At 39.8% G+C, this 24,965-nt stretch overlaps 1 protein-coding gene and 1 pseudogene across 3 annotated transcripts in view; one reads left to right on the top strand and one right to left on the bottom strand.

Annotated features, from left to right (window-relative positions):
- Positions 1 to 24,965, bottom strand: part of DENND4C (DENN domain containing 4C) — a 138,132-nt gene that overhangs the window by 83,897 nt on the left and 29,270 nt on the right. For 2 of the 3 annotated variants that reach the window (XM_030919307.1, XM_010365711.2), the window contains exons 2-5: positions 18,599 to 18,920; positions 5,970 to 6,222; positions 3,999 to 4,068; positions 1,790 to 1,962 (exon numbers count right to left, since the gene is read on the bottom strand). In XM_030919307.1, the coding sequence (XP_030775167.1) occupies positions 1,790 to 1,962; positions 3,999 to 4,068; positions 5,970 to 6,222; positions 18,599 to 18,903 (801 nt within the window). In that variant the 5' untranslated portion in view covers positions 18,904 to 18,920. Of the gene's footprint in view, positions 1 to 1,789; positions 1,963 to 3,998; positions 4,069 to 5,969; positions 6,223 to 18,598; positions 18,921 to 24,965 lie in introns of those variants that run through there. The other variant, XM_030919308.1, reaches the window with a different exon arrangement.
- LOC115893911 lies at positions 6,704 to 6,874 on the top strand (annotated as a pseudogene).

Raw genomic sequence — 24,965 nt, 5'->3', positions numbered from 1 at the left:
GGGGTCAAGGCAGGAGAATCGCTTGAACCCAGGAGGCAGAGGTTGAAGTGAGCCGAGATCATGCCATTGCACTCCAGCCTGGGGGACAAGAGCGAGACTTTCTCTCAAAAAAAAAAAAAAAAGTTTTCAATTTTTAAATTTCTACTGCTATCAGCTTTTTATTCTGAATATTGTTTATTTTTGCCTTCTTTATAAATCAGCTTATGTCATTATTACTGTTATATACAATATATCTTTTACATAAGACAATAAATGTCTTTTCTCTCTAGTTGTTTTGTCTCTGCTGTTCCATGATAGCACTATGATATAAAAAGAGGTGGGACAGGCCAGGCATGGTGCCTCATACCTGTATAATCCCAGCACTTTGGGAGGCCGAGGTGGGTGGATCACTTTAGGTCAGGAGTTCAAGACCAGCCTGACCAATAGGGTGAAACCCTGTCTCTACTAAAAAAAAAAAAAATACAAAATTAGCCGGGCATGGTGGCACACGCCTGTAATCCCACTGCTTAGGAGACTGAGGCAGGAGAATCACTCAAACCTGGCAGGCAGAGGTTTCAGTGAGCCAAGATCGCGCCACTGCCCTCCAGCCTAGGCAACAACAGTGAAACTCTATCCCGCTCCCCCCAAAAAAGAGGTGTAATGGATTACTATTTACTTATTTGTTTGTTTATTTTTCTCTGCTAAAAGATTCAGAGTACATCTTTAATCTGGAGACTCAATTTTTTCATCAACTTTGGAAAACTCTCAACCATTAGCTCTTAGGATCCTTTTCTGGTCTTTCCTTCTGTAACTCATTAAATATCTGTTAGACCTTCTAGTTCTATCTGCTACATTTTTAAACTCCTTTTATGTTTTACATTTGTATGTACCACATTTCAGGTAACCTATCTTCCACTTCCCTAATTATCCGTTCATGTATGTCCTATCTCTGCTTTTTTTTTTTATTTTCTTTTTTTTTTTTAACAAAGAGTATCGCTCTATAGCCCAGGCTGGAGTGCAACAGTGCAGTCTCAGCTCATTGCAACCTCCGTCTCCTGGGTTCAAGCAATTCTCATGCCTCACCCTCCTGAGTAGCCAGGATTACAGGTGTGTACCACCAAGCCTGGCTAATTTTTTGTATTTTCAGTAGAGACGGAGTTATGCTGTGTTGCCCAGGCTGGCCTTGAACTCCTGGTCTGCAGTGATCCACCTGTCTCAGCCTCCCAAAGTGCTGGAATTGCAGGCGTGAGCCACTGCACCTGGCCTTATCTCTGCTGTTTAACCCACTCACTGAATTTTTAATTTTAAGGACCATATTTTTCATTTCTAAACACTCGATTCTTTTCCCAATCTATTCATTTTTCAAAATATCCTGTTCCTTCCTTGATATTTTGAGCACCCCCATTAGTTCGTAAGTCATCTCAATGATATTTTAACTTATAACATCCTATATATCATCATTCTGTCATTTCAATGTCGTGAGGGTCTAACCCAGCTTTTTAATTGTGTCTGTTGATTCTTTCTACGGTACCCATGTCCTCCAACTGTCATAATCATCTCATCTTGACACCTGGGTTTTGAAGGTGTCTATCCAGAGAGACTTTATCTTTGCTTCTGTAGAAGTTCCAGAGGTATCAATATCCCTGATAGCAATTTTCATGTTGATTTCTCATCTTGGGGATGACAGTGTACATTTAATCCAAAATGATTATGTCCAAATAATCCTAACATTCAAATAAAACTTATATTAACCTTTTTATGAAATAAAAACATGGACAAAATGCATTTAATCACTGAGGCAAAAACATACCTTTTTGGCTGAAGAACCTGTCAAGACAAAAGTTGAAAAAACTGGAAGTGGATATTTGGTTTCAGGATCCCAGCACTCAATAGTAGCTCCCATAGGAAGGCAGAAGAGAGGCACATCTGATTCTGAGAGTGGAAATGACTCATAGTCCTCTTCTGGATATCTAAAAATTAAACCTTTTGAAGAATGAGACAACAATAAATTTTTTTAATATTTACTTTTCCATAAATTGCATATGATAGATATTAATGGAATATTTTAATGCCAAATTTCAAGCCAATACTTGTGTGGTATTTTAAAATTGATTTCTCTCTTGCTATAACAGAAACTAAAATAAACAAGTTTACCCCTGATATTTTACCCATGGATTTATAGTTCATTGTAACATAAAAATGTATTAATATACTAGTTGAGATTCCATTCAACCAATCTTGATCACCAATCTTAACGTATTTTCTTCTACACACGCCAACACCTTGTGGAAAATGGTAAGAAACATACAGAAAAATTTACCAACTACTTCAGTTAGTCTTCTGTGAAAAATTCAGGGAAGAGACAAGTGTTATGAAATAATGCTGAGGCAATAGAAATAATCACAGCCCCTAAACTCATCTTGAGAGAGAAGCAATGTAAAAGGCATGCAACATGAAAAGTAAACGAGACAGAAACACTGTGACTAAGTACAGAATACGTGAGACCCAGAAAGTAGGAGCAAGGGATACTCTGAAAACCACAATACAGCCCCCTCAGAATAAATTAGCTACATGGCATCAGTTCATTAGTCTCTGAGGTCATCAATATATACACCATCTCTAAGTGAAAAACTTCAAAAATCAGTAGAATTTTGAGCCCAAATTCAGTATCCAAAACTCTCTATTCTAAAATAAGTGTCTCATATCAAATAACGGAATACTTTGGTACAGCTTCTTTCTATAAGTTTTTTAAGTGATACCTTTTCTCCACCAACAACAACAAAAAAAATAGGAAATCACACACAATCAACATATTACAGCAGTATTAATAGTATCACTTTTTTTTTTTTTTTGAGACACAATCTTGCTCTGTCACCCATGCTGAAGTGCAGTGGCACAATCTCAGCTCACTGCAACCTCCGCTTCCTGGGTTCCAGCAATTCTTGTGCCTCGCCTCCCAAGTAGCTGGGACTACAGGTGCGTGCCACCATGATCGGCTAATTTTTGTAAATTTTTTTAGTGGAGACAGAGTTTCACCATGTTGGCCAGGCTGGTCTCGAACTCCTGGCCTCAAGCGATCTGCCCGCCTCAGTCTCCCAAAGTGCGGGGATTACAGGTGTGAGCCACCATGCCCAGCCTACAGTATCAGATTTTAAAATGATACTGAATTTTATATGTTAGTCATTGCCATTATTTTTATATTATAAATTAAATAGTTTGGTTCATTAGTATGAATGTTTTTATGAAAATCACGATTTTTTGGATATGAATTTGCCTGACTTCCCTGAAGTAAAACTTTATTTCAAGAACTGTGCATAATCAAAAAATAATTAGCACTGCTTCTTTTCACAAAGAAGTATTCCAGTATCTTTTCTATTTACAACTGGAGCATACCTGTATTTTCAGTTTTTATCCCACCATACCAGTGGAATGAAGAGGTGACACTTAAATCTTTACAGCCCTTGACACTTTAATGTGCAGTAAGAATGTGGCGATAGATTTCTCAAACACTTCATGGCAGAAAAGTTTCTCAGGCCCTCCTCTCCTCCATATAGCTGATTCTTTGCAACAAAGGAGAAAGGAAGCAAGTCCACCTTTCATGGCAAGTAACATGTGGTTTCAAATCAGACACAAAGAGATAAGAGAAGGAAATATAAGAAGTAAAGATGCAGTTTGACACCTTTCTGATTGCCAAAATATAAAAGGTCAGAGAGTAAGCAACTTTCCATTATACTGTTAAGTCTATAAACGTAGACCAAAAGCTTGAATGATTATTCCCCATATGTTTGCTTTGGATAAATGTTTAAATTAAATTAACAGCATGTTTGGTGGGGGTATTAATATATCTTGTATATGTAATGTATTTAAGAAAACACGTATCTTTATATGCTAAAATTATAGACAATTTTATGAATAGATCAATTCTACAAACTACATAAGGGAGCATAGTCTCTTTTAGCCAAATGTTAATATGCACCAATAACTACAGCAATTGAGACAATTTTTTTTAACTCACTTACCAGCCTTATATGCTATTGCATTTGAAGCAGGTACAGACTTCTTATAACACAGAAACACGCTGGAACCCCACTGTAAAACATAAATTAGGTTTATAAAAAGACAAAAGAGTGAAAAGAAATTGATTTTGTTGGGTATCAACTAAAGATTCCTATTATTTACTCAGAAGAGTATTTAAAACACGTTTATATAATGAACTATGTAGTATAAAATACAGCAAAGCATGAAGTTCAGAACACTAAAATAAAAGAAGAGAATAAGAAAACAAATGCTACAAAAATCAAACTGATATGAAGGCCATTTCAAAAGATTTAGAATTTCACAATCACTCAGAGATTGCCCCTTCTTGTAAGACACAGCACAAAGCGAAGTGTGCACTGGAGCCCAAACTGGGAAAGACTGGGGTCACTGGAGTGCTATGAGGTCATCACCTCCAGAGGCAACCCTGTCCTCACTAATTGTTCTGGGTGCATTTTTCACCTCTGCCTATACAACATTAAGCTAATATTAGTTTGACCTCAAGATATTTTTCAAAGTAAATCTGAACCAAAAGTAAGCTGCAGACTTTAAAAACTATGTATCGGGCCGGGCGCGGTGGCTCAAGCCTGTAATCCCAGCACTTTGGGAGGCCGAGGCGGGCGGATCACGAGGTCAGGAGATCGAGACCATCCTGGCTAACACAGTGAAACCCCGTCTCCACTTAAAAAATACAAAAAATTAGCCGGGCGAGATGGCGGGCGCCTGTAGTCCCAGCTACTCGGGAGGCTGAGGCAGGAGAATGGCGTGAACCCGGGAGGCGGAGCTTGCAGTGAGCTGAGATCCGGCCACTGCACTCCAGCCTGGGCGACGAGCGAGACTCCGTCTCAAAAAAAAAAAAAAAAAAAAAAACTATGTATCAAACATTTATGTTCATTTTCTTCTTCACTAGAGTCCTTTTAAAGAGTAAGTATGCATGGGTTGGGTGCAGTGGTTCGCGCCTATAATCCCAGCACTCTGGGAGGCCAATACAGGCGGATCACAAGGTCAAGAGATCGAGACCATCCTGGCCAACCAATATGGTGAAACCCCATCTCTACTAAAACTACAAAATTAGCTGGGGACAGTGGCACATGCCTGTAGCCCCAGCTACTTGGAAGGCTGAGGTAGGAGAATCACTTGAACCCAGGAGGCAGAGGTTGAGGCGAGCCAAGATCGCGCCACTGCACTCCAGCCTGGGCGACAGAGTGAGGCTCCATCTAAAAAAGAAAATAAGTTTGCAAAACTGCAATATTTTCTCTTGAGCCCAAGAGTTCAGGAGCATCCTGGGAAACTTAAGGAGTCCCTGTCTCAAAAACAAAAACAGGCCAGGCACGGTGGCTCACACCTGTAATTCCACACTTTGGGAGGTCAAGGGAGGTGGATCCCTTAAGGTCAGGGGTTCAAGACCAGCCTGGCCAACATGATGAAACCCTGTCTCTACTAGCCTGTAGTCCCAGCCACTCAGAATGCTAAGGTGGGAAGATCACTTGAGCCTGGGGGAGCTCAGTGAGCCTGCAGTGAGCTGTGATCACACCACTGTACTCCAGCCTGGGCAACAAAGCAAGACCCTGTCTCAAAAAAATAAAAAAGCAATAACATGAATGAATGAATGAATGAATGAATGAATGAATATAAGAGCTTCTACCCACTCTAACCCCACAGTTGTCCCCAAAGACACCACTGAAATCCAAAAGTGAATAAAACCTTTGTTAATGTAACACAATATTAAGATTTATTCCCCCCAAAATGTCCCTGACTTACAGATGAAATTATTATAAATCATGGGATAGGATTTTAAAAATTACTATAAATCATAAAAATTAGGAAACAATAAAAACAAGCACCATGAATATATAAAATGTGAGTAAAGTATATACCCAACAGTAAACAGGAATCCAAAACATATCCCTTTTCGTTTTCATATGAAACTGTGAAGATGAAAACTTTATTCTTACCATTCCACAATTTAAGTTTTTGTCAACTTTGCAGAAGGTATGAGGAGGAGTTTCTCCTTTACTGGTTACAATAACACAGATATCAGTTACAGCCAAGGAATTCTGGGGTCGAACTGGAGGAGCCCTTCGATAAGTGATAAAGATTCTTTGTGAAGTAGTTGAACTATTGTTGACATTGGCACAGCGACCATAGGGTGTGGCTAGGATCACTTCACATCCTGGAATAAGCCGTTCTTTCCCTTCATATAGAACTCTGCATGGCAGGAAGGGGAAGAAATAGATATAGATACATACATACACACATACATATGTACATATATATAGTACATGCATTTCAGGTTAATGCTGGTTTTCTTCTTGAAACCAAATAAAATTTTTTTGGTCTCTCCTAATGTTTCCCAAATCTTCACAACAAACCAAAATTAAAATTATTCCTTTGGGAACTATAATTCTCTAAACTATTTTTCAAAAGCCAAAACATAATTTAAGAAGTGTAAACAGGATTGAACAACTTGATTTTGTACTACTTATTACAAGAAACATGAAAAAAGAAAGGGGCAACACCACAAACATCTTCAGGTCAATTCCTAGAAGTTTCACCAAGTATTCAGATGTTTTCATAAAAATTCGCTTCATAATTTGTCAATTTTTTAGCTTTAAAAATCCTCTGAACACTATAAAACATTATTTAAAGAAATTAAAGAGCTAGGCCCTCGGAGCCCAGCGCCGCCACCATGTACTTCGGGGCTAGCGCGAGCGCCCTGCAGCGCCTGGTGGAGCAGCTCAAGTTGGAGGCTGCCGTGGAGAGGATCAAGGTCTCTCAGGCAGCTGCAGAGCTTCAACAGTACTGTATGCAGAAAGCCTGCAAGGATGCCCTGCTGGTGGGTGTTACAGACAGAAGTTAACCCCTTCCAGGAGCCCAGATCCTGTGCTTTATTCTGAAGACTGGAGAGAAGTTCGCTGAGGAATGCCTTCAAGCACAAAGTGACGAACGACTGCCTTCAAGTCTCAAGAAAACACTTTTCCCTAACTCTAATTAGAGATGTTTTAGCCCTTTCCTGTGGCCTGGTCCTATAGCGAAAATCACAAAAATTCATGAGTTTCTACTTGAGTGAGGAAACTGGGTGAAGGAATAGAGTTTTAAATAGTAATAGCCTGTTTTTTTGTGCAAGTACTTTTATACATAAGACAAACACTTTACCACCAAATATACCAAAATGCACCTGTTTCATAAGTGAGTTACTAATTTTCTATACCTGGAATATCATGTATGTTTTACTTACTGGATGTTTACATTTTAAGAAGGAAAATAGTTGTGTTTATTTAAACTTGTAAACTGTTGTTCCTGGAAGATATTTATACCATAAAAAATATGCTCTTTTCTCATGAATTCAAAATTCCTAAATGAATACAAGAAAGTACAAATTGCTGGGAGGAAGAATAGGCTTTACTAATTGACTGATGTCTTGATTTTTCTAAATGGGAAGATTGTTTTATTTTTAACACTAAATATAGGAGCAGTTTCTTAGCAAACCTTTTTGGAAAAGTTAATGTTATGAAGTGCATTAGGCTGCCCATCGTGTATATAAATGAAGCAGATTCGATCTTTGTATTCTTAAGTTCCTCTACTTTGTAGTTGTGGCTGTAAAGAAATACAGAATTTCATATATTTAAAAACGTTTAAAATGTGACCCACAGAACATTGTAAATGGTTAAAAACTAACATGAAAATATTACAACCTAAAATAATTCTTAATGTCACAAGTGTTTTACTTTGATGATGTGCCTTTGATTTAATGTGGAACACTTTTTTAGATGGATACATTATTCATGTTTGTAACAGTCTTTGAAGAGCTTGGAAATAAAATTTCTGCGTAATTAAAAAAAGGAAATTAAAGAGCTAAATAAATAGGACATCTCATGCTTATGGACAAAAAGACAATGACGGCAATACACTCAAATAGATTAATGAAAACTGAATTAATTTAATTCAATTTTCAATTTGATTAATGAAAACTGAAAAATTAATGAAAATTGACAAGATGGCAATACCCTCAAAAAGATTAATAAAGTCAGTGCAATTCCTATCTAAATCCCAGCTGCCTTTGTTTTTTCTTGTCAAAACAATCTGGAAAAAAAAGAAAGCTGGAGGACTCACACTTCCCTACTTCAAAACTACCACACATTACAGTAATCAGTGCAATGTACTGGCATAAGAATAAACATATAGATCAACAGAATAAAATGGAGAGTCCAAAATTAAGCCCTGATATTTGCAGTCAATTGATTTCAACAAGAGTGCCAAGACAATGCAATCAGGAAGGAACAGTCTTTTCAATAAGTAGTGCTGGAATAACTGGATATCCACATGCAAAAGCATGAAGCTGGACCCCTTCCTTACAGTACTCATAAAAAAACTAAAAATGGATCAAAATCAATTTAAGAACTGAAACTATAACACTCTTTGAAAAAACAGGAATAAATCTTTGTGACCTTAGGTTAGACAAAGCCTTCTTAGATATGACACCAAAAGCACAAGCAACTAAACATGCTAAGTGAAAAAATAAAAATAAAAATAAAAAAATAAACAGTCACAAAGACCATATACAGTGATTCAGTTTTTAAGAAATGTCCAGAATAGGCAAATCCATACAGACAGAAAGTAGATTAATAGTTACCTCGGGGTAGAAGATGGGAAAGAATACTAAACAGCAACTGCTAATGGGTATGGGATTTCTTTTTAGGGTGATGAAAATGTTCTAAAATTAATTGTGGTGGCAGCTGCACAACTCTGTAAATAATACTAAAAACCACTGAACTGTACACTTTAAGTAAGTAAACAGTGTGACATGTGAACTGTATCTCCATAAAGCTGTTAAAGCCCAACTAATATTAAAATATACTATAAAGCCTCTATATTGAAATCAGAAGAGTATTATCAAGTAAGTGAACAGAAAGACAATGAAACAGAAGAAAAATCTAGTATATGATGAAGGTAATATGTTAATATACTAAGGGAAGAATGGATTTTTAAATTTAATAAGCAGGACTTAGATAACTGGATTGTCATTTGGAAAAAAAATAAAATTTTGTCTAAACTTCACACTATACACCAGAAAGGGATCCGCCAGCGGATCACAGATCTAAACATAAGGAATTAAATCATACTATTGCTAAAAGTATACCTAGCAGTGGGAAAAGACTATGACTCAAAATCCAGTAGCAACAAAACATGGGAATAGAAAAATAAACTACATAAAATAAACATTACATGACAATGAACACCATAAGCAAAGATAAAAGACAAGTTGACTGAAGAAAATACTTGACAACTTATTTCACTAAAAGCTTATCTTCCTAATACATAAAAAAATCCTTTAAAAAAATCAAGGTAAAGATTAAAAATCTGTCTATAGTATAAGCAAAAGAAAAGAGAAAATCGCCCCTTAAACATATGGAGCAATGATTAACCTCAATGAAATTACTCTGATATACCATTAATATCTGTGAGATTGACAAAAAATATAAAAGACCACATACTTTGTTGATGGGATGTGGATTAAAAAAAAACACACATGGCAGAATGTAAAATGGCACAAACACTATAGAGAAAAATTTAGTAACATTTAACAAAATTATTTACACATTTATCTTTTAATCCAGCAATTTTTTCTAGGATCTACCTGAAAACATACCTCCAGAAATACATAACAATAAATGCACAGTTATTCATCAAAGCATTCTTTTAATAACACAAAACTGACAACCCAAATATCCATCAGTAAAGGTTTCGTTGAATAAAGTAAATACATCCACACATGTAAGTATTATACAGTCACACGCAAAAAATGAGAAAGATCTTCTATTCAGATATAGAATGATTCCTAGTATATACTCTTAGGTAAAAAAGGCAAAGTACAAAATATGGTATAGAGTACATACATTTTGTTTAAGAGAAAGAAATAGGCTGGGCACAGTGGCTCCTGCTTCCTTTCAATTAGCTTAGCAAACAAATGAAAAAAATGTCAATTTGTAGGTGACAAGTATATTGTTCATTATTCCACAGTCTATCATCTAGGAGAAAAGGATACTTGTGTTTATTATAACAGTTTGTTAACTTTTCATATACTTGAAATTTCCCAAAAAACAAAAGAGCTGGAGAAACAAATCAGTTGAAAGCCAATGAATCTGATAAAGGGAAGAAAATAAGAACTCCGTATGGTCTATGATTCTGTATCTCAAGAACTGCATCTGGGTGGGCGCAGTGGCTCACACCTATAATCCCAGCACTTTGGGAGGCCAAGGTGAGTGGATCACCTGAGGTTGGGAGTTCGCGACCAGCCTGACCAACATGGAAAAACCCCATCTCTACTAAAAATAAAAATTAGCCGGGTGTGGTGGTAGGTGCCTGTAGTCCCAGCTACTGGTTGGGGGAGAGGGGTGCAGAAGTTGCAGTGAGCCAAGATCTCACCACTGCACTCAGGCCTGAGCAACAAGAACGAAACTCCGTCTCAAAACAAACAAAAAGAAATGCATCTGATATATAAGATAACATACTGCCCTGTTTAAATTATACAGTCACGCACCACATAATGATGCTTCAAGCACAGACTGCATATACTATGGTGGTACCACACATTATAATGAAGCTGAGAAATTCTTATCACCTAGTATTTACAATACTATACTTTTTATAATTACTTAAGAGCATACTCCTACTTACAAAAAAAGTTAACTGTAAAACAGCCCAGGCAGGTCTTTCAGGAGGTATTCCAGAAGGCATTCTTATCATAGGAGACAGCTCTATGTAGGTTACTGACCCTGAAGACCTCCCAGTCGGACAAGAAGTGGCGGCAGAAGGCAGAGATAGTGATGATCCTGACTCTGCAGGGCTACGCTAACATGTATCCTTTTTTCTTAATTTTTAACAAAAGAGTTTAAATAGTTTAAAAAAAAAAATCCAGGCATAGTAGTTCACATCTGTAATTCCAGCACTTTGGGGGGCCAATGCAGGATTGCTTGAGACCAGGAGTTCAAGAACAGCGCCTGGGCAACATAGGAGGACCTCATCTTTGCAAACAATTTCAAAATAAGAAAATAAAAACTGGCCAGAGGCGGTGGCTGACGCCTGTAATCCTAGCACTTTGGGAGGCCAAGGTGGGTGGATCACTTGAGGTCAGGAGTTCAAAACCAGCCTGGCCAATATGGTGAAACCCTGTTTCTACTAAAAATAAAAAAAAATTTTAAAAAGCTAGATGTGGCCGGGCGCGGTGGCTCAAGCCTGTAATCCCAGCACTTTGGGAGGCCGAGACGGGCGGATCACAAGGTCAGGAGATCGAGACCATCCTGGCTAACACAGTGAAACCCCGTCTCTACTAAAAAATACAAAAAAAAAAAAAAACTAGCCGGGCGACGAGGCGGGCGCCTGTAGTCCCAGCTACTGGGGAGGCTGAGGCAGGAGAATGGTGTGAACCCGGGAGGCGGAGCTTGCAGTGAGCTGAGATCTGGCCACAGTACTCCAGCCCGGGCAACAGAGCCAGACTCCGCCTCAAAAAAAAAAAAAAAAGCTAGATGTGGTGGCATATGTCTGTAATCCCAGCTACTCGGGAGGCTGAGGCAGGAGAATCACCTGAACCCAGGAAGCAGAGATTGCAGTGAGCCCCAATCATACCACTACACTCCAGCTTAGAAAACAGAGCAAGACTCTGTCTCAAAAAAAAAAAAAAAAAAAGAGAGAAGAAAAAAAGAAAAGAAAAAAACCAAAAATAAAGTTTAAAAACCAAGCCAGTCCCAGCTATTCAGCAGGCTGAGGCAGGAGAAGGATCACTTGAGCCCAGGAGTGCAATGCCAGCCAGCCTGGGCAACAAGGCAAGACCCCGTTAAAAAAATTTTTTTTTTTTTTTTTTAATTTTTGCCAGGCGTGGTGGCACATGCCTATAATCCCAGCACTTTGGGAGGCCGAGGCAAGCAGATCACTTGAGCTCAGGAGTTCAAGACCAGCCTGGACAACATGGCGAAACCCCATCTCTACAAAAAAAAAAAATTAGCCAGGAATGGTGGCACGCACTTGTAGGTCAGCTACTCAGGAAACTGAGGTGAAAGGATTATCGCCTGAGCCCAGGAGGTAGAGGCTGCAGTGAGCCTAGACTGTGCCACTAAACTCCAGCTTGGGCAACAAAGTGAGACCCTGTCTCAAAAAATAAAAAGTAAAAGAATAAATTTTTTTAATAAAATGTTAAAAATAGAAAAAAACTTAATAAAATGACAATTTAAAGACAGAAAAATATTTTTGTACAGCTGTATGGTATTTGTGTTTTAAACTAAGTATTATTACAAAAAAATCAAAAAAATTAACAAAAACTTTAAAAGTTTATAAAGTAGGCCGGGCGCGGTGGCTCAAGCCTGTAATCCCAGCACTTTGGGAGGCCGAGACGGGCGGATCACGAGGTCAGAAGATCGAGACCATCCTGGCTAACATGGTGAAACCCCGTCTCTACTAAAAAATACAAAAAACTAGCCGGGTGAGGTGGCGGGCACCTGTAGTCCCAGCTACTCGGGAGGCTGAGGCAGGAGAATGGCGTAAACCCGGGAGGCGGAGCTTGCAGTGAGCTGAGATCGGGCCACTGCACTCCAGCCCGGGCGACAGAGCGAGACTCCGTCTCAAAAAAAAAAAAAAAAAAGTTTATAAAGTAAAAAGGCTATAATAAGCTAAAGTTAATTTACTAAAGTCTATAGTAGTGTACAGTAATGTCCTAGGCCTTCACATTCACTCACCACTCACTCACTGACTCACCTACAGCAACTTCCAGTCCTGCAAGGTCAATTCATGGTAAGTGCCCTATACAGGTGCGACTTTTTTTTTTAATGCCAGATTTTTACTGTACCTTTTCTATGTTTATATATATATATACCCACCACTGTGTAAGTTGCCTACAGTATCACCCCAGTAACATGCTGTACAGGTTTGTAGTCTAAGAACAATAGGCTATAGCTGCATATGTAGTAAGCTACGTCACCTAGGTTTGTGTATGTACACTCTATGATGTTCACACAATGATAAAATCACCATAGAACACACATTTCTCAGAACGTATTCCCATCACTAAGTGATACATGATTGTACTTTATAGTATATATGATATTTCTATGGGAATATCAGACTTTACACATTTTAACAACGTATTTTCTAGAGAAAAGTACTATTTTAATAAATGCCTCATCTCGGTTTATAAAACAGTAAAAAAGACAAAAGTTTAGCAACGGTGTTTCATATTAAATTTAATGAGATGGGTGTCTGTATTTCCAGTAGCTAATAGGCTTTCCTACTATAAATAGAGAAGCTAACAGGTTTTCCAAACCCCTTCACACTAGAGTGGAGAAAAAGTTGGGGGAAAGTGAGAAGAAGAGGCCAAACAAAACATTTAAATCAACAGACATTAACAATTATTTGATCTGGAGAGAAATATTAACCATCATGATTAGCTTAAGGACAACCATATACTCTAGCAAACCTGTATCAGCAAACTACTGTAACAGAAATTAGAAGCCTTAGGAACTGCAAGATGTGTATGAAAAAGCCACTTGCAATCTGAAAGCACCTAAGTATAATTACGTAAGTCATCATTTTATTTTTAAGTTGTGCTCCTAAACCACAAGCAACAACAATCTTTCAGAGATTCACATCTTTCAGTTATGACTGTATGGGAGGGGTGGCTGGTGGGCTTGTCAAAAGATGGACTCTAAAAGACGACTGGCCCGGCACATTGGCTCACTCCTATAATCCCAGCACTTTGGGAGGCCGAGGTGAGCAGATTGCTTGAGTTCAGGAGCTCAAGACTAGCCTGGGCAACATGGCAAAATCCCACCACTACAAAAACTACAAAAACTTACCCGGGTATGGTGGTACTCGCCTGTAGTCCCAGCTACTTGGGAGGCTGAGGTGGGAGGACCACCTGAGCCCAGAAGGTGGAGGCTGCAGTAAGCTGTGATCACACCATTGCACTGCAGCCTGAACAACCACAGTAAGACTCTGTCTCAAAAAAAATTCTCCTTATTTTTATATATCAAAAAAACAATTTTTTAATTAAAAAAAAAAAGATACTAAAAAAGGGAACAGTGAATGCTGCAACACAAAATAAGTACCTGGCTGGTTTCCCTTCAACTGACATGGAGGTTACCACAATTTTAACCTACATCCTTAAGGATATTACTTATCTTCTTAAGGAAACCGTACAGAAAAAAGAAAAATAGAACAATAAAATTATTAATGTCACTCCACTGCAACCAATACTCTGTGTTTACACCCATTTTAACTTACTTTCTTCTTGTCAAAGGAAAAGCCCCTTCCAGCAGTGCACAGTGGCTCACGCCAGTAACCTCAACACTTTGGGAGGCAGAAGCAGGTGGATCACGAGGTCAGGAGTTCAAGACCAGCCTGGCCAAGATGGTGAAACCCTATCTGTACTAAAAATACAAAAGCTAGCTGGGCGTGGTGGTGGGTGCCTATAATCCCAGCTACTCAGGAGGCTAAGGCAGAGAACTGCTTGAACCCGAGAGGTGGAGGTTGCAGTGAGCCAAGATCGCACCACTGCACTCCAGCCTGGACAGAGTGAGACTCTGTTGAGGAGAGGGGAGGGGAGGGCAGGGGAGGGGAGAGGAGGGGAGAGGAGAGGAGGAGAGGAGGAGAGGAGGAAAGGAGGAAAGGAGGAAAGAAGTAAAGAAAGCGGGAGAGGGAGAGACAAGAAAAAAGAAGAGGGAAGGAAGGAAGAAAAGGAAGAAGGAAGGAGTCCTTCATGAAGGAAGGACACGACGGAAGTATGTATTCTTTCGTTCTGTGCGGTTTTTTCTTTAGTGTTTGAGGCGAGGAGGGAGGAAGGGCCCCTTCCACTAAAAGCTAAAAGCTAGTCCAGTCACCTATGCTGTCTACATCATCCCTTCAATAATTTTATTCTATAAAATACCTCCTCTTTTTCCTATATTTCCTACCCTTCCTTCTCCATTGATTTCTTCCTTCAATATGAAAATGTTCTAGGTTATTCCCCTGGGAGGAAGGTTAAAAAACAACCCCTGAATTCATGTATCTTCACTCTCTAGGTATTTTAAACCACTGTTTCTGGGAAGTTTGTTAAAAATAGATTTTTTTCTTCTGAGACAGGGTCTCTTGCTCTGTTGTCCATGCTGGAGTGCTACAGTGGCAAAATCATAGCTCACTGTACCCGCCAACTCCTGGGCTCCAGTGATCCTCCCACCTCAGCTTTCTGAGTAGCTAGGACTACAGGTGCATGCCACCACACTTCACTAATTTTTTTTAATTTTTTAATTTTTTTTTTTTTTTGTCTTCAGGAGGAGTTTCACTGTGTTGTCCAGGCTGGAGCCCAGTGGCATAATCTTGGCTCACTGCAACCTCCACCTCCTGGGTTCAAGTGATTCTCCTGCCTCAGCCTCCCGAGTAGCAGAGACTACAGGTGCTCGCCACCATGCCCAACTAATTTTTGTATTTTTTTAGTAGAGAGGGGGGTTTTCACCATGTTGGCCAGGCTGGTCTTGAACTCCTGACCATGAGTGATCAGCTTGCCTCCGCCTCCCAAAGTGCTGGGATTACAGGTGCGAACCACCACATCTGGCCCTTGCTCATTTTTATTTTTATTTTTATTTTTTGTGAACTCCTGGCCTCAAGCAATCTTCCTCCCACCTCAGCCTCCCAAAGCATTGGGATTACAGGTGTAAGCCACCACACTGGACCAAAATACAGATTCTGATTCAGTAGGTCTGGAATAGTGCCTAAGTTTCTGAGTTTCTAGCAAGCTTCCAGGTCTTTTGGATAATACTGGTCCATGTGCTACAATTTGAAAAGTTAGGCCCTTAACTATCTTCCCCTTCCCTTAAAGCCAAGCTTCTAGGGGGGGAAAAAAAAGCCTTTATTACTCCAATTCCCAATCATTTCTGAACCCTGTCTTTCTAATCTGGCTCATATGCTCAATGACCCTATAAAGTTGAAAGATCACCATCCTAACTATACTGACTTGAAGGAAAACTACAGTAGCTAAACAGGATGGACAACACTAACGGAGTTAAACGAATGCTGCATAAAGGTCAAGTAAGATAATATAAAGACAAATCATCTTTTGGTTTTGAAAATTTGAAAAAAATGAGGACTTCTTAAACAACTTTTTTTTTTCTCTTTTTCAGCCTGAGTTGTTACACACTCCTTCATGGATTCCGACTTCCATGGAATATGAGGACCTTTGTAACAATTTCACCAGAGCTCTAATGCAACAATAGTGGGAGATGAGCTTAACAAGTGGTGATCAAATGGCTACCCCTTAATATCTGAACAACTATAAAGAGAACAATCAGGGGCCAGGTGTGGTAACTCAAGCTTGTAACCCCAGCACTTTGGGAGGCAGATCCCCTAAGGTCAGGAGTTCAGGACCAGCCTTGCCAATATAGTGAAATCCCGTCTCCACTACTAAAAATACAAAAATTAGCCAGGCATAGTGGTGCACGCCTGTAATCCCAGCTACTCAAGAGGCTGAGGCAGGAGAATCACCTGAACCCAGGAGGCGGAGGTTGCAGTGACCCAAGATCGTGCCACCACACTCCAGCCTGGGCAACAAAGTGAAATTCTGTCTCAAAAACAAACAAAAAACAACCACAACAACAAACAGAGAACAACCAGCAACCAAGTGTTAAAAAAAAGGCTTCATGAATTAGAAAAATGTGGATATATGATGATACTAAGGAATTAATCATTTTTAAGGTATGGTATCATACTTACATCAAAAGAAAGATTCAACAAAAGAAAATCAATGTAATACATAAGAGAACAAAGGAAGAAAAAATACATGATCATCTCAATTGACAAAAGGCATCTGATAAAATTTAACACACTTTCATGATAAAATCTCTCAGAAAACTAGGAATAGAAGAAAATTTCTTCAACCTGATAAATGGTATTTAAAGAAAAGTTACAGTTAACCTCATACTCAACAGTAAAAGACCTAAAGCTTTCACTGAAATTTAACTAAAATCAGGAATGAGACAAGATGCCTGCTTTCACCACTGCTATTCAACATATTAAAAGTTCTAGTCAGAGTAATTACACGCACACACAAAAAGCATCCAAACTGCAAAGGAAGGAGTAAAACCATTTCTATTTGCAGATGACATGATCCTATATATATATATATTTTAAAAGTCCCAAAGAACCCACAAGTTATTAGAACTAATAAATTTGCAAAGTTGCAAAGTGCAAGATTAGCACACAAAAATCAGCCATTTCTACACACCAGCAACAAACAATCCAAAAATTAAGAAAACAACACTATTTATAACAGAATCCAAAAGAATAAAATACGTAGAAATAAAATTAATCAGAGTTAAAAAACACACAATGTTGCTTAAAGAAATTAAAGAAGACCTAAATGAATGGAAAACATTCCACGTTCACAAGCTCAATCATTTAATATTGGAAAGATGACAATACTCCGCGGATTAATCTAAAGTTTAATGTTGGCCGGGCGCGGTGGCTCAAGCCTGTAATCCCAGCACTTTGGGAGGCCGAGGCGGGCGGATCACGAGGTCAGGAGATCGAGACCATCCTGGCTAACACGGTGAAACCTCGTCTCTACTAAAAAATACATAAAACTAGCCGGGCGAGGTGGCGGGCGCCTGTAGTCCCAGCTACTCGGGAGGCTGAGGCAGGAGAATGGCGTAAACCCGGGAGGCGGAGTTTGCAGTGAGCTGAGATCTGGCCACTGCACTCCAGCCTGGGTGACAGAGTGAGACTCCTTCTCAAAAAAAATTAAAAAAATAAAAATAAATAAATAAATAAAATAAAATAAAATAAAGTTTAATGTAATCTCTATCAAAATTCCCACTACACATTTTGTATAAATAGACAAGCTGATCCTAAAATACTTGCCAGGATGTTCCCAAATATCTATAATATATTTTAGTAATGGTAATGATAATAAACACCCCAATACATCACATATATATATGGTAAAGTTTTATAGGTATTCTAAGAGCACATCCTTTTTACAGAAGAGTCAAGGTAGCCATTTGGAGAAAGGGTGGACCTTTGCAGGCATTTATAAAAAAGAATGTCCTTCATTGGTAGACCAGATACTAGACACTTCACGAAACCTATAGCACTTATCTGTAAACACCCTCCTCCCAGCATTAAAAGCCACACAGTACAATTGTATTTAAAATAGGACTGCTCTTTAGTTAAACAAGTACAGGTCTTCACAAAAACTCACTGCACAACCCAAGCAGCTCCTTAAATGACAGTGTCTTTATTATAGCTTCTCGTTTTATTGTGTTTAATTAATAATCTTATTTGATAAGTACAACAGAAACAAAATGACACTTTAAGGTCTAATGTCTTCATTTCAATATTCTTTTGAAAGCAAATGATCTAACAAAGTGCAAGGCAGAGAAATTCAATAAGGGTGCCTACTGGCATGTAATATATTACTATAATGAATCCTGAAGTAACCATAAAACTATCAATAATAATAAACTATCAGTAATAACAAAACTATCAAGGATTTCAAATTCCTACTTCCATGGCCCTTAAATAAATTTTATTCCTTCACTATAGCAAAGAAAATAAGTCACCATACCCAATATCTGTAAGGGGTGGTTTATCTCTCCCTCTCTTATAACAGAGGAAAAGTTCTGGGCTTTTCAGACTTCCATAGTTCAAGTTTGCTTGGAGAGCTGATGGAGTGGCTTCTACACATGTGTAACCTTCAGGTACTGTTTCTCCAGCTGATTTGATAATAATGGCAATGTCTGTAATTGGAGCTTTAGGTCCAGTTGACTTAGTATCTAAACGATTTATTTCTTGATCCAAAAGAGTAGATGTGTCAGTGAGACCAGCTACAACAAAGTAGTCTGTCACTCTTGGTCCTTTGTCTTCTATCATGGCTGCTACTGTATTTCCTAGAAGAGGGAGGGGAAAGATATCAATAAAATAAAATGCTTTATCCTGACAAAAATTAACATATCCTTGAGTTAATAATCATCAAATAGCACATTTCCCAGCTGGATTTATAATCAAACTGTCTTTCTGAGAAGAAGGCTGCTTTTATCATCTTGTCAGCTGGTAAAAGTGAAAGTACAAGTTAACAGCATCAATTCATTTGTAACACAACTATAATCTTCTCATATTCTATTAAGAATCATTAAACTGGGGCCAGGCACAATGGCTCATGCCTGTAATCCCAGCACTTTGAGGGGACAAAGAAAGCCGATCACCTGAGGTCCTAAGTTCGAGACCAGTCTGCCCAACATGGTGAAACCCTGTCTCTACTAAAAATATAAAAATTAGGCTGGGCACGGTGGCTCACACCTATAATCTCAGCACTCTGGGAGGTGGAGGTGGGTGGATCACCTGAGGTCAGGAGTTTAAGACCAGACTGGCCACCAAGGCAAAACCCCATCTCTACAAAAATACAAAAATTAGCTGAGCATAGTGGAGGGTGCCTATAATCCCAGCTACTCAGGAGGCTGAGGCAGGATAATCACTTGAACCCAGGGGGCAAAAGCTGCAGTGAGTGGAGACTGCTCCACTTCACTCCAGTCTGGGTGAAAGAGAGAAACTCCATCTCAAAAAATAAATAAAAATAAAAATAAATATCAGCCAGGTGTGGTGGTGTGCACCCATTAGTCCCAGCTACTCGGGAAGCTGAGGCATGAGAATCACTTGAACCTAGAAGGCAGAGGTTTCAGTGAGTCCAAATTGCACCACTGCACTCCGGCCTGAACGACACAGTGAGACTCTGTTTCAAAAAAAAAAAAGGCCGTGCCCGGTGGCTCACGCCTGTAATCCCAGCACTTTGGGAGGCCGAGGTGGGTGGATCACTTGAGGTCAGGAATTCGACACCGGCCTGGCTAACATGGTGAAATCCCATCTCTACTAAAAATACAAAAATTAGCCAGGTGTGGTGGCGGGTGCCTGTAATCCCAGCTACTCAGGAGAATTGCTTGAACCTGGGGGGCAGAGGTTTGCAGTGAGCCAAGATCGTGCCACTGCACTCCAGCCTGGGCAACAGAGCAAGACTCCATCTCAAAAAAATACTAAACTATCAGAGGTGGACTACAATATTTTCCTTTGAGCAAAATGTACTTAATGAACAATATTCAGATCATTCAAAATATCATTCTAAGTTAGAGGAGTCTTAGAGTTAAACTCCACATTTAAATAAATTGAGTGCATCATTAGTCAAGATCTAAGATCAAAAATATTAAGGTAACAGTAATAAATATCATTAAAGCAGTTCTCAACAATCCAGTTAGAACTCTTGTGCTTTATAAGAATTAAACTTTCCATAAACACCATGTAAAATAAGTAAGCTTAGGAATCATTAAATATTTTATATCTAAAAACACCAGATAGAGCATAAGAAACAACAACCAATAAAACCATTACCGCAATCAAGACAGTGAAACATATCCAGGTCGGGAACAGTGGCTCATGCCTGTAATCCCAGCACTTCGGAAGGCTGAGGCAGGCAGAACACCTGAGTTTGGGAGTTCAAGACCAGCCTGACCAACATGGAGAAATCCCGTCTCTACTAAAAATACAAAATTAGCCAGGTGTGGTGGTGCATGCCTGTGATCCCAGCTACTCGGGAGGCTGAGGCAGGAGAATCGCTTGAACCCAGGAGGCGGAGGTTGCAGTGAGCCGAGATCACACCACTGCACTCCGGCCTGGGCGACAACAGCAAAATTCCATCTCAAAAAAAAATCAAGGATCTAGAACTAGAAATATCATTTGACCCAGCAATCCCATTACTGGTTATATACTCAAAAGATTATAAATCATGCTGCTATAAAGACACATGCTCAAGTATGTTTACTGCGGCACAATTCACAATAGCAAAGACTTGGAACTAATCCAAATGTCCATTAATGATAGACTGGATTAAGAAAATGTGGCACATATACACCATGGAATACTATGCAGCCATAAAAAAGGTTGAGTTCAAGTCCTTTGTAGGGACATGGATGAAGCTAGAAACCATCATTCTGAGCAAGCTATCACAAGGACAGAAAACCAAACACCACATGTTCTCACTCATAGGTGGGAATTGAACAATGAGATCACTTGGACACAGGGTGGGGAACATCACACATTGGGGCCTGTTGTGGGGTGGGGGGAGGGGGGAGGGATAGCATTAGGAGATATACTTAATGTAAATGACGAGTTAATGGGTGCAGCACACCAACATGGCACATGTATACATATGTAATAAACCTGCACGTTGTGCACATGTACTCTAGAACTTAAAGTATAATAAAAATAAGTAAATAAGAAAAAAAATCAGTAACAAGAGGAACTTTGGGAACTACATAAATACATGGAAATTAAAGAATATGTTCCTAAATGACCAGAGGGTCAATGAAGAGATTAAGAAAGAAAATTTAAAAATTTGAGGCTGGGCGCGGTGGCTCACACCTGTATTCCCAGCACTTTGGGAGGCCGAGGCGTGTGGATCGCAAGGTCAGGAGCTCAAGACCAGCCTGGCCAACATAGTGAAACCCCGTCTCTACTAAAAATGCAAAAATTAGCCAGGTGTGGTGGCAGGCACCCGTTAGTCCCAGCTACTTGGGAGGCTGAGGTAGGAGAACCGCTTGAACCCAGGAGGCAGAGGTTGCAGTGAGCTGAGGCCATGCCATTGCACTCCAGCCTGGGTGATAGAGTGAAACTCCGTCTCAAAAAAAAAACAAAAGTGGCCGAGCACAGTGGCTTATACCTGTAATCCCAGCCATTTTGGGAGAGCAAGAGGAACAGACTGCTTGAGCCTCAGAGTGCAAGACCAGCCTGGGCAACACGGTAAAACCTCATCTCTAAAAAAAAAATGCAGTAAGTTAGCCAGGTCTGGTGGTACACACCTGTAGTTCCAGCTACCCAGGAGGCTGAGGTGGGAGAATCTCCTGAGCCCAGGAGGTCAAGGTGGCAGTGGGCAATAATTGTGCCACTGCACTCCAACCTGGGTGACACAGTGAGACCTTGTCTCAAAAAACCAAAGAAAATTTTTAAATTTCTTGAAACAAATGAAAATGGAAACACAACATACTAAAACCTACAGGATACGGCAAAAACTACTATGAAGAAGGTTTATAGCAAATGTGCCTACATCAAAAAAGTAAAAAAAAACTTCAAATAAACAACCTAACAATGAATCTTAAAGAACTAGAAAAGCAAAACCAAAGCAAACCCAAAATTAGTAGAAGAAAAAGATCACAGCAGAAATAAATTAAATTGAAACAGAAAAAACACAAAAGATGAAAGGAAAAAAAAACTTGGTTTTTTGAAAAGATAAACAAAATGGACAAACCTTTAGCCAGACTAAGAAAAAAAGAGAGAAGGCTCAAATAAATAAGATCAGAGATGAAAACAAAAGAGACATTACAAGCAATACCACAGAAATTCAAAGGATCATTAGAAACTACTGGCCAGGCATGGTGGCTCATGCCTGTAATCCCAGCACTTTGAGAGGTCGAGGCAGGCAGATCACTTGAGGTCAGGAGTTCAAGACAAGTCTGGCCAACATAGTGAAACCCCATCTCCACTAAAAATACAAAATACAAAAATACAAAAATTAGCCAGGCATGGTGGCAGGCGCCTGTAATCCCAGCTATTCAAGAGGCTGAGGCAGGAGAATCACTTGAACCTGGGAGGCGGAGGTTGCAGTGAGCCGAAACTGCACCACTGCACTCTGCGCTCTAGCCTGCTGGATGACAGGGTGAGACTCTGTCTCAAAAAAAAAAAAAAAAGAAAAAAGGAACTACTATGAGCAACTATATAACAATAAACTGGGAAACCTAGAAGAAACTGCTAAATTTCTAGAAACATACAACCTACCAAACCCAAACCATACTGACATCCAAAACCTGAATAGACCAACAACAAGTAACAAGATTGAAGCAGTAGTAAGAAGTCTCCAAGCCAAGAAAAGCCCAGGACCTAATGGCTTCACTGCTGAATTTTACCAAAGATTTAAAGAACTAATACCATTCCTACTCAAATTATTCTGAAAAAATAGAACAGAATACTTCCAAACTCATTCTATAACGCCAGTATGAACCTGATACCAAAACCAGACAAAGACACATCAAAGAAAGAAAATTGGCCAGGCACAGTGGCTCATGCCTGTAATCCCAGCACTCCAGCACTTTGGGAGGCTGAGGCGGGTGGATCACCTGAGGTCAGGAGTTCAAGACCAGCCTGGCCAACATGGTGAAACCCTGTCCCTACCAAAAATAGAAAAAAAAACTTAGCCGGGTGGGCTCATTAGTGGTGGCGGGCGCCCGTAGTCCCCAGCTACTCAGGAGGCTGAGACAGGAGATTCGCTTGAACCAGGGAGGCAGAGGTTGCAGTGAGCCGAGATCGCGCCACTGCACTTCAGCCTGGGTGACAGGAGCAAGACAATCTAAAAAAAAAAGGAAGAAAATTACAGGCCACTATCTCTGATGAACACTGATGCAAAATTCCTCAACAAAACACTAGCAAACTGAATTCAAGACCAGCCTGGCCAACAGGATGAAGCCTTGTCTCTACTAAAAATACAAAAAAATTGGCAGGGCATGGTGGCACACACCTGTAATCCCAGCTCCTTGGGAGGCTGAGGCAGGAAAATTGCTTGAACCCAGTGGACAGAGGTTGCAGTGAGCTGAGATCACGCCACTGCACTCCAGCTTGGGCGACAAGAGTGAAACTCTGTCTCAAAAAAAAAAAAAAAAAAAAGAATTCAACAATGCATTAAAAGAATTATTCAATATGACCATGTGGCATTTATATCACCCATGGAGACAAGGATAGTTCCAAATAAACAAATCAACAATGTGATACAGCCTATCAACAGAATAAAAGACAAAAACCATATGATCATTTCAATTGATGTTGAAAAAGCATTTGATAAAACTCAATATCCTTTCATGATAAAAAAAAAACTCTCAAAAAATTGGTTATAGAAGAAACATACCTCAACACAAAAAGAGCTATATACAACAGACCCATAACAAAGTGTTTTCCCCATTTAGTATTACATTAAAAGGCTTCCTCTAAGATATGAAACACAACAAGAATGACCACTTTCTTTTTTTTTTTTTTTTTTTTTTTTGAGATGGAGTCTCGCTCTGTCGCCCAGGCTGGAGTGCAGTGGCCGGATCTCAGTTCACTGCAAGCTCCGCCTCCTGGGTTTACGCCATTCTCCTGCCTCAGCCTCCCGAGTAGCTGGGACTACAAGCGCCCGCCACCTCGCCCGGCTAGTTTTTTATATTTTTTAGTAGAGACGGGGTTTCACCGGGTTAGCCAGGATGGTCTCGATCTCCTGACCTTGTGATCCGCCCGTCTCAGCCTCCCAAAGTGCTGGGATTACAGGCTTGAGCCACCGCGCCCGGCCGAATGACCACTTTCAATACTGTTATTCAACATAGTACCGGAAGTCCTAGCTAGAGTAATTACATAAGGAAGAAATAAAGGCATCCAAACTGGAAATAAACTAGTCAAATTACTCTTATTTACAAATTATATGAGGCCGGGCATGGTGGCCCACGCCTGTAATCCCAGCACTTTGGGAGGCCAAGGCAGGTGGATCACTTGAGGTCAGGAGTTCAAGACCAGCCTGGCCAACATGGTGAAACCCCATCTCTACCAAAAAATACAAAATGTAGCCAGGAGTGATGGCTCACACCTGTAATCCCAGCACTCTGGGAGGCCGAGGCAGATGGATCACTTGAGGCCAGGAATTAAAGACTAGTCTGGCCAATATGGCAAAACCCCATCTCTACTAAAAATACAAAAATTAGCTGGGTGTGGGAGTGCTCACCTGTAGTCCAAGCTACTTGGGAGGCTGGGGCATGAGAATCATGTGAACCTAGGAGGCGAAGGTTGCAGAGAGCCAAGATCGCACCACTGCACCCCAGTCGGGACTGTCTCCAAAAAAAAAAAAAGATATGATATACTTGGAAAAATGTAAA

The sequence above is a fragment of the Rhinopithecus roxellana genome, chromosome 16 (assembly GCF_007565055.1).
Source record: "Rhinopithecus roxellana isolate Shanxi Qingling chromosome 16, ASM756505v1, whole genome shotgun sequence".
NCBI classification, from domain to species: Eukaryota; Metazoa; Chordata; class Mammalia; order Primates; family Cercopithecidae; genus Rhinopithecus; species Rhinopithecus roxellana.
This window is presented reverse-complemented; position numbering and strand designations above follow the sequence as displayed.